Source organism: Callorhinchus milii, unplaced genomic scaffold (genome assembly GCF_018977255.1).
Source record: "Callorhinchus milii isolate IMCB2004 unplaced genomic scaffold, IMCB_Cmil_1.0 Scaffold2, whole genome shotgun sequence".
Taxonomy (NCBI): Eukaryota; Metazoa; Chordata; class Chondrichthyes; order Chimaeriformes; family Callorhinchidae; genus Callorhinchus; species Callorhinchus milii.
In genome coordinates, this window is record NW_024704743.1 from 48,280,279 (window position 1) to 48,295,526 (window position 15,248).

Here is a 15,248-nt window from a genome sequence, read left to right on the forward strand (position 1 = left end):
CTCGATTTGCAAGCGAGACACCTGGGTTCAATTCCAGGCAGGGCGAAACCTTGGACAAGTTTCCTTATTCCACACGCCTAATAATAATCCCTCCAAAACAAAACAATAATAAATTGGTCATTTTCAATCCACGACTGTTTGTGGGACACTGCTGTGCCCAATTGGCTGCCGCGTTTCACCCACAAATACACGGTCAATTCACTTTACAGCATATTCTGTGTAGCGCTATGAGATGTCGAGAAGACATGAAAAGCGCTATATCAAATGCAAAGATTATTACTATTATCATTATTATATTATTATAATATTACTGGCTTGACACCCAGCTGGGTGTGGGAGCCAAGGGGTTGGGGAAGGGAAAGATGACCAAAAGTGTCGTCAAATAGGTAGGTCTTAAGGCAGACCTTGAATGAGGTGAACGAGGGGAGCGAGTCAGAGGGACTCTGGGATGGAATACTATGGATGGAATGGGATTGATGGGCTGAATGGCCTTTCCTCGGCCCTTGTTTTTCTATGCTTTTAGCAGCAAATTATTTGTCTTCCCTCCATCCTCCCACTCCGTGGCCAGGTATTTAGCAATTACAATGAAAAAATTGCAAAGAGAAACCTCATCATGGATGGGAGGGGATGAGGACCAGGTGAAGCTCCACAAAGACAGGTTGTAGCCAATCAGAATCTGGGGCAGCCAGAATCCAACCAATAAGAAACGTACAGGTGAGGGAGCGGGGGGGGGGGGTGGATCGAAGCGTCCAATCAGCGCCCAGAATGCAACCCCATCGCGAACTGACCAATCGGGGAAAGCAGCGAGAGTAGCGATCCAATCAGAAGCGTGCGAGGGCAGGGCCGGCAACCAACCGCTGTTCCCTCTCCCTCGCCGCACGCGTCCGACACCGCGCAGCCGCAGTGAGCGTCCGCCGCGAGTCGGCGCTGACTTCCGCACGGGCGGCGCAGGCGCACGCGCGGCGGGTGGCGGTTGGCGGATGGTGTGTGTGTTGTGTGTGTGTGTGAGGGACGCTCGAGCCCGGGGGCGGGGGGTTGAAGATGGAGAGTCTCCCCGGGGACGTGAGGAGCCTGATCACAGGTAAAGGCCAGATCCCACTTCACACGCTGGTCGTCTCTCTCTGTGTGTGTGTGTGTGTGTGTTTGTTCAAATACGAAACTTTCGCTGTGGTTGGTTTGTCTGTCAGTCAGTGCGAACAGAAAGAGGAAGTTAGACAGAGAGAGCACCAGCCCCATCTCTCTCTCCCTCTCTCTCTCTCTGCCTTCTCTAAATAAAAGGGGCTTTTCCTTGCACTCCCCTCACCCTCTCGCTTCAGGCATCCTGGACGAGACGTTAAGCCGAGGTCCTGTCTTCTCTGTTCAGGTGGATGTTAAAGATCCCGCGGCGCTACTTGGAAAGGGAAGGGTGTTTCTCGCAGTGTTCTGGCCAACAATCCCCCCAAATAAAATTGGTCACTTACGCCATGGCTGTTTGTGGGGGTTTTGCTGCGTGCAAACCATCCGCTACGTCCGGACTTGCACTGGCTGACAGAGCCGGAGTCACATCCCTGGACACACACGACCAGCAGCGTAGCAAGCAGGGTTTCTTGCTCTCCGGGCGCAACTTTGCCTGCCGTCCGATGGGGCGTGAAGGCTGGTGTTGCACAGCTGGATGCCTTGCACTGAGTGGGAGGGCGATGGAACTGCCACAAAGTTTAGCCTGAGCTCAAAGCCCTGTTTATTATCTTTGCATCTCTTCGGGGAGTGATGGTACGACCAAATTGAGACAGTTCTGGTGAAAGTCACAAACAAAATTCTCTCCGTCAGTCATCAGGGCTGCTTGTCCTCCTCCATCTCTGCTGCCTGACACTGTTGACCACTCCTTCTTTATCATCTCAGACACTCCTCCATGGTTCCCTGAACATCCCTAGTTATAATAATAATAATAATAATATTCCTTGCATTTGATATAGCGCTTTTCATGTCGGGAGGACGTCCCAAAGCGCTTCACAGAATACACTGTAAAGTGAATTGACTGTATATTTGTGGGCGAACGCGGCAGCCAATTGCACACAGCAATGTCCCACAAACAGTCGTAGATTGAAAATGACCAATTTAATTATTGTTTTGGGTTTTGGAGGGATTATTATTAGGCTCTGTGTGGAGTAAGGAAACTTGCCCAAGGTTTCGCCCTCTGCCTGGAATTGAACTCAGGTCTCTCGCTTGCAAAGCGAGTGCTCTAACCACTGAGCTACAGGACTCCACTTTATAAGGCAATGAGATATTCTCCCAATGTGAAAGATGCTTTATGGGTGTAAATTATTGTTGGAGACTTTTTGGTTTTCTCCCCCTCCCTTGATCACATTTGCTTTTTTCCTGCTCCTGGGGTGCAGTGCCACCGGTATCGGTAGTACTCTGCCCAAGTTGTCATTCTGCATATCCAAGTCCTGACTATAAGTGTCAGCAGGCTATTTTCCTCTGAAGGGCAATACAACCTGATCGAATACTTACTTGACGTGAACACATCGGGCATCATTTAATGATCAGGAGCTGGAACCCAGTCTGTTCCCCTTTCTCCCTCTGCTTCCCTGTAATCAGAGAAACTGATACCAATTTTAGTTTCAATTTCAATGTCTAGGCTACCGCGGCGCGAGTGTGTCAGCTGACGCAGTAGTAGCACTCTCACCTCCTGATTCAGAAGATTGTGGGTTTAAGCCCCACGTCAGGAATTTTAATTGTAAATTTTTAGTTTTAAGCTGATAGTTTTCAGCTGATACCCCAATGCAGTGCCGGAGGAATGTTATATTGTCGGAGATGCCGTCCTTTGGATGAGACAATAAACCAAGGTCCCATTTGCCTGTTCAGGTGAATGTTAAAGATCCCATGTCACTATTTCAAAAAGAAGGGAGTTTCCCTCTCCCGGTATCCTGACCAACAATTCTCCAAATAAAATTGGTCACTCATTCCATGGCTGTTTGTGGAACATTGCTGGCACAACTGATTGCTGTGCGCAGTTGACTGCTGCATTTCTCCCACAAAATACACAATTAATCCATTTTACTGTATATCCTTTGAAGCTTATCAACAATGTGGTAAGGCGCTGTATCAAATGCAAGCATTAATTTATTGCCCTACTACAGCCTGGCTGAGATAAAGCTAACATAGCACTGTTCAAGATTTGAATCTGCAATCTTCTGGTGAAATGCTACTGTAGATGATGTCCTTACCCATTGGGCCATAATTTTAAATAAAAGTCAACATTTTAAAAACAATTTTGCTTATTCCTTTATTATTCTGGCTTTATTTTAATTTAAAATATTTAAATCTATTCATACTGTTGAGTTAGAGGCAACTGGTGAATTTAAAGTTACTCCTGTAAACTTTTTAAATAAACAGTGTTGTTTTGTAAACAAAACTGTATTTGATATGGTTTAAAGATGGTACGACCAAATTGAGATAGTTCTGGTGAAAGTCACAAACAAAATTCTCTCCGTCAGTCATCAGGGCTGCTTGTCCTCCTCCATCTCTGCTGCCTGACACTGTTGACCACTCCTTCTTCATCATCTCAGACACTCCTCCATGGTTCCCTGAACATCCCTAGTTATAATAATAATAATAATAATAATAATCCTTGCATTTGATATAGCGCTTTTCATGTCGGGAGGACGTCCCAAAGCGCTTCACAGAATACACTGTAAAGTGAATTGACTGTATATTTGTGGGCGAACGCGGCAGCCAATTGCACACAGCAATGTCCCACAAACAGTCGTAGATTGAAAATGACCAATTTAATTATTGTTTTGGGTTTTGGAGGGATTATTATTAGGCTCTGTGTGGAGTAAGGAAACTTGCCCAAGGTTTCGCCCTCTGCCTGGAATTGAACTCAGGTCTCTCACTTGCAAAGCGAGTGCTCTAACCACTGAGCTACAGGACTCCACTTTATAAGGCAATGAGATATTCTCCCAATGTGAAAGATGCTTTATGGGTGTAAATTATTGTTGGAGACTTTTTGGTTTTCTCCCCCTCCCTTGATCACATTTGCTTTTTTCCTGCTCCTGGGGTGCAGTGCCACCGGTATCGGTAGTACTCTGCCCAAGTTGTCATTCTGCATATCCAAATCCTGACTATAAGTGTCAGCAGGCTATTTTCCTCTGAAGGGCAATACAACCTGATCGAATACTTACTTGACGTGAACACATCGGGCATCATTTAATGATCAGGAGCTGGAACCCAGTCTGTTCCCCTTTCTCCCTCTGCTTCCCTGTAATCAGAGAAACTGATACCAATTTTAGTTTCAATTTCAATGTCTAGGCTACCGCGGCGCGAGTGTGTCAGCTGACGCAGTAGTAGCACTCTCACCTCCTGATTCAGAAGATTGTGGGTTTAAGCCCCACGTCAGGAATTTTAATTGTAAATTTTTAGTTTTAAGCTGATAGTTTTCAGCTGATACCCCAATGCAGTGCCGGAGGAATGTTATATTGTCGGAGATGCCGTCCTTTGGATGAGACAATAAACCAAGGTCCCATTTGCCTGTTCAGGTGAATGTTAAAGATCCCATGTCACTATTTCAAAAAGAAGGGAGTTTCCCTCTCCCGGTATCCTGACCAACAATTCTCCAAATAAAATTGGTCACTCATTCCATGGCTGTTTGTGGAACATTGCTGGCACAACTGATTGCTGTGCACAGTTGACTGCTGCATTTCTCCCACAAAATACACAATTAATCCATTTTACTGTATATCCTTTGAAGCTTATCAACAATGTGGTAAGGCGCTGTATCAAATGCAAGCATTAATTTATTGCCCTACTACAGCCTGGCTGAGATAAAGCTAACATAGCACTGTTCAAGATTTGAATCTGCAATCTTCTGGTGAAATGCTACTGTAGATGATGTCCTTACCCATTGGGCCATAATTTTAAATAAAAGTCAACATTTTAAAAACAATTTTGCTTATTCCTTTATTATTCTGGCTTTATTTTAATTTAAAATATTTAAATCTATTCATACTGTTGAGTTAGAGGCAACTGGTGAATTTAAAGTTACTCCTGTAAACTTTTTAAATAAACAGTGTTGTTTTGTAAACAAAACTGTATTTGATATGGTTTAAATATGGTAGGCCAGTGTTTGTTGCCTGTCCCTGGCTGCTCTGAGAAGATAATAGTGTTTTTTTTAAACTACTGCTGTCCTTGCATGACCACTAGAGTTGGACCAAGTAATTAATTACTATTAACAGAATAAATTGGATTACATTCACTGTTTTATATGTGACAGAACTGGATTGTAACCGTATGTTTGTAAGTGTTTAGTTCTGCCACTATATCATTAACGTTAGTGATAGCTGCTCAGGCAACAGGAATAGCTATTATTGTAATATTACTCCCAAAATACTAACAATACAATTCTGAATTAAACTATCAAAACTAATTGTTTATCCAGTTGTCAAGAGGTATGGTTTTCAACCAGTTGTTTAACAAAGGTTTCAGGCTTTAAATGAACAGATTAGTCCTATATGCGTTTTGTGAGCAAGCGGGATAGGGCTGCTGATCTGAGTACATCTCAGTAGTTGCTGAAGAATAGTGTGTCAGAATAAATAAAGTGGCATACAGAGAGTTTATCTTTATGACAACTGTGATAAACTCAAGATTTCAAAGCTTTGCAGTGAGGAGAGCTGTTGTTATATTGAAGAGAAACCACTTTGGTGCAATATGTGTAGATTCACTGGGACAGCTGTGGATAATTTCCTGTAAACTCAGATCATATGGAGTGTAGGGAAAATACAAATTATTTAAAAGATTTTGCGTCTATATTTTTAGAGGGTGTTTCTGCCAAACATACGGTAGTAAACTTGTGAATGTTGCTCATGCTGGGTGATGCCCAGCAAAGTAATTTTAACTTTTTTTTGTAAAAAACAGATTCAAGCTTTACTGTAAAGATCTTTAAATAGGATATATCAGATGCACCAAAAAGCTCTTGTTTTGCTAGTTTTTTTTAAAAAAAACTTCAGTTAACTTCCAATTTTAACTTCTAATTTTAACTTCTTTAGGCTTGCACTAAAGAATTTTAATTTTATTTTAATGTTAAAATATTTGAAAATTTAGATCAATGTATTGAGGATGGTATTATGCAATGGCAGGTGTTGAGCTTGATATCAGAACCTCTAGTCAAGAGAGTGAATTACTTGTCTCAACGATACAATACAACAACAACAACTTGCACTTATATAGCGCACTCCATGCTGGGTAGCATCTCAGTGCACTTATACAAAATACAATACAAAATTACATTATTATAGCGCCTTTCACGTCGGGAGGCCATCCCAAGGTGCTGGACAGTCAGGGATTTGTATCCGAGCTGGGGGATAGGGGACCGTAGGGCAGGGTTTAAGCAGCAGTTCTCCACCTGCTTCGCAATTCAAAGAATCAGTCATTTCACAGGCTTTTTATGAGCTTCACACGATTTTTTTTACTGTAAAGTGTTCTTGTAGCCTAATGAAACAGCTAATTTGCACAGACAACCATGTTCCACAGACAGCCATTAAGTGAATCAACAATTTTATCTGGAGGATTGTTGGCCAGGTTATTGGAAGAAGCTCCCTTCTCTTTTTGATAATGCATTGGAGTCCTATAGCTCAGTGGTTTGAGTATTCATCTCTCAAGTGAGAGACCTGGGTTTGATTTCTGGCAGCGTGAAATGTTGGGCAAGTTTCCTTACTCTACAAGCCTCTGTTTATCTAGCAGTAAGTAGGAACCTGGTTGTTATTCGATTGGCGGATCACTTTTCATAATTCCTTAAAAACAATTGGTTACTCAATCCACTGTGTGCAATTGGCTGCCGAGTTTCACCCACAAAATATACAGTCAATTCACTTTACAGTTGTATGCTGTGAAGCGTTCTGAGACGCCTCAAATACATGATAAGGCACTATATAAAAACAAGAATTATTATTATCTTTAGTATCCACCTGACCAGGCAGACGGGATCTTGGTTTAACATTTTATCCAAAGGATAGCACCTTCGACAATGCAGAAGCCCCCAACACTGCACTGATTGTCAGCCTAGAATATGAGCTCAAAGTCCAGATATGGTGCTTGAACTCACAACCTTCTTATCCCGAGGCAGACCACAATTCTCAAAACTCTATTTGTAAAGAAATGAATTAACAGACTCAACATCAAATGCTTTCTTGAGTCTGCTCTACACATTCACTGCTGTGAGGGTGGGGGAGAAAGAGGAGGGAATCTTTTTAATTTAAAACTAATGCCCTCCAGTTCTGCTCTCAGTCTTGCATCAAATAGCCTGCTTACAACTATGCCTCTCATAATATTAATGACCTAGATCATTCCCCCCTCAGTGTTTTTTCCCAGCAAAAATTAGTTCAGCTCTCATCTGAAGTGTGCCCGCAGTAGAGCAGAAGGACACTGCACTATGCGAAAATGGTGAGGAGGAGGGTAAACTAATGGACCAACTAATTACAATCTGTAGTCTAAACATTTAGCTTCTCAAATTATGATGAAAACTGCTTACTATTCATACTATCTATGTTTTTCTCTAGGCCTTCTGCCAATACTGCTGATTGATAGCAGGCACTTAAGACCTGCCCATCATTTTGTTTTTCTCTCTCCCTCTAAAAAACTTAAGTTCTGCAGAAAGTCTGAAGTGGTATCAGCAAATGAACTTTTGCAGAGACAAACCTGGAACTGGCACTCCTTCATTTATCACATTGATTTACCAATGTGTGGTGTCACTGGGTCATCCTCATGTCATTTTAGTTATCCATTTATCAAAATAAGCAAGTTTTTTTTATCTACAGTATTTATTCCAGACATGTTTTTTTTTATCTTCACTAATGTAAATGTCTTTTATTTCTGAAATGGTGCACTGAAGTCTCAGGAAAAGCACATTTAGATGTAATGTGTGATCACACCCAGCTGAAGAGTGTGAACAGCTCCAGCAGCAGCTTCATAAATAATTAGCCCTTCAACTGCTTGATGTGTGGTATTTACTTCACATTTCTAAATGCTATTAGTATTTGGACCTAAAATTACTTCATTCTTGTTTCTTCCTTCTAAGAGTCAACAATGTGTGAATTTAGATTGCAAGATTAATTTATACTTGGGTACTATTTCTAAAAAATGTACCCTAGATAGCACAAAAATTCATAAATCTTACCCCCCCCCCAATCCGAGAGAACTGAACAAAAGTACAATGGGGTTAGTGGAAGGTATGCAAGATGCAAAATGGTAATCAGGAAGTAAATCCAGAGAAATATTCAAATACACCAAGGTAGCGGGATAAGGGGGATGTGTTCATGGTTGTGAAAAGCAATATCAGGACAGGCACCAATTTATTACTCAAATTGAATACCAACAAAAGTGCTTGAGGCCAGAACTCTAGACTCATTTAAGCAACAACAACAACAACTTGGATTTATATAGCGCCCGCCACACCGGTCGGCGTCTCAGAGCAATGCTTGGTGCTAAAATAGGAAGATGGTATGATTGGGCTTTTAGAAGGGTGAGGTCAAAGGGCCACCTTCATCTGATTCTCTTGTGGTCTTGTGGCATCAATAGGCTCCTTTAGGACCACAACTTGATTGGTTGAGTAGTTGTAGCCGAGTCATTGAGTCACATTCCTCTCACACATTACAATACAGCTGAATATTGCTTTTCATTTCTTATTGAATATTATAATTTTTAAGGGTTTTCTTTTTAAAGTATTCAGTCAATGAGAATTCTGGTATTTCGGTCGGGAGCACAAAAGTAACAATGCTACAAACTAAAACATGTTTGTTTTGAAATGAAGAGGAAGAAAAGCTGCCTGTAAAATGTATGCATATGTCTTGATTAAATGTTGCTGCTTATTCCTTGCTGTGTTGCCAAAAACATTGTATCCACATGGGTTGCTGAATATTCTCATTTTGTAGTGAGAATCATTAACTAACATAAAGTATCTCTATATTATCTTATCTCTTTGCTATCTCATACTGCTAATGTTGATTTGGTTGGTAAACTGAATTTAATGATAAGAGACTGGCACTGCTTATGTGCCCACTAGTTGATCCTATAGCCTTCTGTTTTGCCTTGTGTGTATCATTGTTTCTAATGTGTCATAGGGAAGAATCATTTTGCTGCTATGTAATTTACTTACTATTTCATTTCGCCTAAAAGTGCTGACATTTGTTGATGTGGTTCCATAGTCACCCAAGAGCCTTTTGGTACCTTGACCATGTGACTTTTTTTCATGAGAGCCTAGTCAGTGAGTGAGAGTCAGTGGGTTATTCAACCTGGAAAGCATCTCAAGATGAGCTATTCTTCAATAAAATGACAGAACAGCAAAAGCCTGGGAGCAGATTTCTCGCTATACTTTCAGCTAATGGTAGGTTAACTGAAAGAACACAAAAGAGTTTACCTGGGGAGGCATGAAAGCTTAAGTAGGAGAAATAAATTAAAGTGTAGAAGTTAAGTATAGGAGTCTTGTAGCTTAGTGGTTAGAGCCACTCACCTTGCAAGTGAGAGGACCTGGGTTAGATTCCCGGCAGGGTGAAACGTTGAGCAAGTTTCCTTACTCCACATGCCTCTGTTTACCTAGCAGTAAGTAGGAACGTGGTTGTTAGTCGATTGTCGAATCACTTTTCTGGGGGTAAGAATTTCTTCAAAATAAATAAATAAAATTGGTCACTTCAATCCATGACTGTTTGTGGGACACTGCTGTGCGCAATTGGCTGCCATGTTTCACCTGCAAAATATAGTCGATTCACTTTACAGTATATTCTGTGAAGCGCTTTGGGACTTCTGAAAGATGTGATAAGGCACTATATCAAATGCAAGGATTATTATTATTATATTAAGATGTTGGGACCTCTCACAAATCTACCCAGGGCATAAATTAGATAATTTACTTCAGAAGAGAGAAATTCTTGTGAGCTCAGAATACAGATTGAGCACTTGGATAATTATGGATATTACTACAGTTTTGACTTCCAAGATATCTGATTAGTAGCATTGAAGATTATTATTCAAATAATGTTTTTAAAGTATTTAATAAGTTGACAGTGTATATTAGTCTATTGACTGAACAATAAATCATTCTCAAATACCAGTGTCTTCTATCACAGTATTCTATAATGAAATCCTGTGTTCTTCACCAATTGATAGTATTATTTATATGCATGGAAATTGTTAATTTTTAAAAAAAGTTAAATATTAACAACAAATTACATTTACATAGCACCTTTCACATTGGGAAGATGTCCCAAGGGATTGGACATTCAAGGATTTGCACCCGAGCTGGGGGTTGAAATCCAGATGGGTGAGGGGCAAGAGGGGTGGGGTTGGGAGAGTGACCGAAGGCACAATCAAAGAGGAAGTTCTTGAGTTGGACATTGAAGAAGGCAAGGGCAGGGGGAGGCGAAGGGTCTCCGGGATGGAGTTTTAAAGTAAGCGTCAAATAAAATAATCAATTCAAATCTATTACTGAGTTGTGAGCCTTGAGATGAAATAATTCAAGGATGAGCGAATTTTTCTGAAACAAAACTTCAATCAGATTTATTTTTGGGAATTAAGAATTTTGATCTTTAATTTGTCTTTTTTTCTAAATTTGTATTGAAATATGAACATTCATATAACCAATCTGAACAGGCCATATGAATACATAGCCTGAGTGATTTTTATAAGAGCTTTTTCTGTTGCTTTAATGGGTATGATAGATCTTGGTGAATGTTAAACTGTGGTAAAAACTAAACTCCAGTTTACACTTCCTCTGCACTAATGCTGAAAACCGGTGTGTAATATATACAATAAACTCACTATAACTCGCCACTCCAAAGGAAAGGAGCTCAGTGACACGTTATCCGGAGAGGGAATTTACGTATATATATAAATACATAAATAAATGCAGCTGGGACATTGACAGCATAATGACTTATATGTGGTCATGATGAGTTAAACCAGGGTCGAGCTATCAGGAGTGAACGGTAGTGGAAGTGTAGACCCATCATACTTATAAGCCCTCATCCCAATTTTCCATTTTGTCCTTGGAGAACTGGATTATTCCAATATAAATACAGATTTATAATTTCATGCCTCAATTTGAAGGGAGCTATCTTCTTTTAATTTGGTGATAGTAAGTCCCAGTTCTTTTTCTGTGATTGGGGGCAATCCAAATGGAGTTGTTGCCAATACAGACTTGATATAAAAGTGGATCAATGTAGTCTCCTGGCATTTGTATTCAATTTATAATATTGAATACAAATGCCAGTGATTTATAATGATTCAAAGTTATTTGCAGTACATTACCTGAGCAAGGTGAAAACTTGATCAAAATCAGATCGAAATCCAAAGGCAGTTGGCGCCATTCAGTACAATCTTTTAGAGGTTTTTATGAATGCTGGTTCTTGTTCAGATTTTTTTTCTGCTTCTGACTCGATATTCACTTAGCACCTCCGCATAAGAACATGCGCCTATCCTCTTTGTGGGAGGTAACTGGGTCTCCGTGGGGCTCGGCGGGCTCCAAGGTCACATGCCTGGCTATGGAATCTTGGAGTTCTTCCCACTTGACATCTGTTAACTTGCAAGTCAATGCCCTAAAGGGCAGGATGGTCCGAGACAGACAGGAACCTTGCCAGACTGTTTTTCAAAGGCAAGCTATGCAGTTTTAGCTGTTCAAACTCCAGCAGTACCCCAACCCTTTGGCTTTCCGGAACTAGGTAAGGAGGGTGTGTCTTCCAGGAAGAGAGTGCGCATTCCAGACGCTGGGTAATTTCAATGTATTGGTGGCTTCTACTTGCGTAGCTGTCTGGTTTGAAACTCACAAGCATGGTGATGGGTGACATGAATAAGAAAATGTGTGAGAATTGAATGTGTAAGATTATGAGCACAAACCCACTTTTACTAGTTTATAGTGTAGTACTTTGGTGCTCCAATTCACTAAACAGCACCTTCAATCAAAATAGATTTCATGGTGTTACTCAATTTGAAGAAAGTAGTGCTGTCTATGTCACTCTAGTTCATACATTGAAAGATGCTTTGTCCAAATTACCAATTGTAGGATTTATAATTTTTGGACTGTTTCCTTTATTATTACACAGGACATCTACTAATTGCCACTTTCAGGTATTTCGCAGATGAGGTTGGTGGAATAATATGAAAGACCCTTTGCAAGCCTTGTGAGTGAAGGAAAAAATATACTTTATTGGGATGAGTTTTGTGTTTGATTTTAAGTGTGTAATATATATTTACTGTGAATTCATCTGGAAATCCTGATAAACTGGGTTCGCTGAGGCATTGCAACTAAACCATTATTTAGTTATACAGGTAGTTTGAAATAGGACAGTAACACAAGTTTGGCACAGGCTATAATCCCTTCTTAAATCTAATTCAGGTTTCACTTTTATACATTTTTAGCTAAGCATTATGATTGCTACAATTTCCATTTGAAATAGAACTTAAATTCCTAGAGATTTCATTCAACAGCCTCTTTTAAAAGCATGAAATGAATAGATTATACCATAATTAGTCGGCAGAGAATGACCTTTGACACTGCCATCTCGTGTTACGAGATTATTGTTGGTAAAACAAAGTTGCTTCCACCTGATTGCTCCAGTTGTGACAAATATTCAGGATAAAGAATTACTAACAACAAAAAACAACAATGGAATCATTAACAATACAGACCATATGCTGCAATGTGATCTTTTAAAATCTTTATACCTCTTGAGATTCAGCTATGGTCTTTATTGTGCTAACCACAAAACAGATTATGTACTGTACCAGCCAACTTTGTATTTAAATAAATGAGTGGACCAAATTGTGAAGGGAGTAAAAGTGAGAGGATACACTTTGCAGAAAGTTTAAGTGTACAACAGCTGATTTATTGAGACCCTTCCCCCCAAAAAGAAACGCACTTACGTTGCCTTGATTGGGAGTGAAGGATGACCGATGCTGTGAATTATCCATTGATGCCATTAAACACTCTTTGTTCTTTGAGCAATGTAGGAAGAGGCTGTCCCAGTTACTTTTTTCTTCTCTGGATGACTCATCTCAGACTGCCAAATTACTGCTGCTTCTAACTCCTTCCTTTGTAAATGTAATTGTAGATTCTGTCAAGTCTAGGATTTAAAGTCAGATATTACACACTGCAGTGTTTTAGCTACAGTACAAGTTTAGTTGCCTTTTTAATTTTTCCGTATAACTGGAATGCAGGTGGAATGCAGGAGCAAGGAGTGGAAATAAGTAGTTGGAATAGCATCTACTTCGTCTGCTGCAAACTTTCCTTTAGTGCCACTGTGAGAAATTGAAACTTCTCTGTCAGAACAGTTAATGTAACAAATTACAGTATTTTACTTAGCCTAGTACTGTACTTACACTTAGAACAACTATTCCCCCCACTTTACTGTTAAACATCTATTTTCATTTTTAAATGTGGTGGGTGCAATCATTGTGTTAATCAGTGAATATACTAATTATGCACTTCATAAACTCACATTTATGAAAATTGTTTTTTGTTTGCATACAGCAGTTGTGATATCCCATTGATTGAAGCTTTAAGATATTATCTTTTACATTAATCTTTAATCACATTTATATTTTATTTGCGGGATTTCCAACATTTATAACAGTTTAACAGTTCTCGTGTACATAATTCTTATTCCTTGCAATTTTGAACTTGTTTTCACCAACCCTTAATAAATGCACTTAAAGTCTAAAGGAAGATATGAGATAATAATAAATAATGATAATCCTTGCGCCTTATCACGTCTTCGAGACTTGTATTGTTTAAAGTACAATGCAATCACCATATTTTATAGAATCAAATCTTTAATTTGCAATGTGCCTTTTAAAATTGTTCTTTCAAATATCTACTAACTTTAGCTTGAGAAGTGCTTTTAAAGCACACAGAATACTTTTTTCCTGCTCTTTACAACTTTTCACTTTTTGGTGTGAAATTCCCATTGGTCTAACAATGGGGCTGCAAATTGTCCAATAGTTCAGGAACACACCAGCACAGAGAATGAGAAATTATGTTTAAGAAATAGTAACAGAATTTTAATCCCCTCCTCTAAACAAAGATTGTATTATAAAAATATGTAATGTTAATTGCACAAAGGATCTCTTTCATTTTGCAAGTTTTCTATATTAGAATTAAAAGTTCTGTGTCAGACTTGGTCAATAGATTGTGCACATTAATGAAATTAGCATGTATAGTACATCTCCAAGTGCATCAGTCTCCAGGTATTCAATGCTAATTTACTATTCATTTTCAAAGTAGGATGCGAAACTGAGTAACCTATCTGGCTAGGCAGACTAATTACATTGCTTTGATCGAAAGAACAAAAACAACCATTTGCCTGATTGATGGGTCACAATAATCCTGACTCGTCACAGTGATGTACTCCAGTTCAGCAATGAAAAGCTCATCTTGATGCATTCAACTTGTAGTTGAGTTTAGTATGTCCAACAAAACCAAACCGATTTTGCCAAAAAACTTTTGAGCTTCTTTGAGCGATTGTGTCGTTTGCTTTACTGTCTAACCTGGATATACAATACTCTAATTCAGTGTAAATGGAAGTACTCTGAAGATGTTCAGTGTGTCAACTTCTTTTTGCTTCTGTGAGAATCTGAAAGCTGACTTTCCCATGGAAATTTCTTAGCAAATCAGACATTATGAATTGTCACAAACTCAGATCTGTTTTCACAATTTAATTCTCTTATTTTTTTCACAGTTGAAACTTGCTATTAACTTTCCTGCTTCCTTTGTAGATCTTGAAACATTTGCACTTGAGGTATTAAAGGGAGAGAACCTGTCCAAGAAGGCAAAAGAGAAGAAAGATGCACTTTTGAAAAAGCTAAAGGATGTCAAAGCAAGGTAAGAAAGTTTTTGAAGATCAAAAGTATTTGCTTTTTATTACTTGGTTAAAACAGTGAAGTGAAATAGTATTTTGAACAAGAAATCTGAACATCAGGTTCACAATTAAAATCAAATACAGTGCAAAATCTGATTCTAAATCTCATTTCAAAATCGTTTTGGTTTGACTGCTAAGGATCTGTACACATATATATATTTCTAGATTTGGAACTTGTCAAGCAATTTATTTATGATGATCAAATGAGAGAAAAAGGTTGCATGCTCTGTGTATATATTTGCCTGATATAAACATGGATCAATATTTTTTTCAGAATTGTACAGATTCATAAATTGTAAACTAAAATTTATCAGAGAGCTGTAGAATTTTACAACCCAAAGAAGGCCATTTGGCACATCATGTCTATGC

The 15,248-nt window shown here is 39.3% G+C and overlaps 1 protein-coding gene across 1 annotated transcript in view; it reads left to right on the forward strand.

Moving 5' to 3' along the window:
- Positions 1-929: 929 nt before the first annotated feature.
- The window catches only part of skap2 (src kinase associated phosphoprotein 2), a 144,908-nt gene continuing 130,589 nt past the window's right edge, over positions 930-15,248 (forward strand). The window contains exons 1-2 of the mRNA XM_007900498.2: positions 930-1,081; positions 14,737-14,842. Coding sequence (XP_007898689.1) covers positions 1,042-1,081; positions 14,737-14,842 — 146 coding nt within the window. The 5' untranslated portion in view covers positions 930-1,041. The remainder of the gene's footprint in view (positions 1,082-14,736; positions 14,843-15,248) is intronic.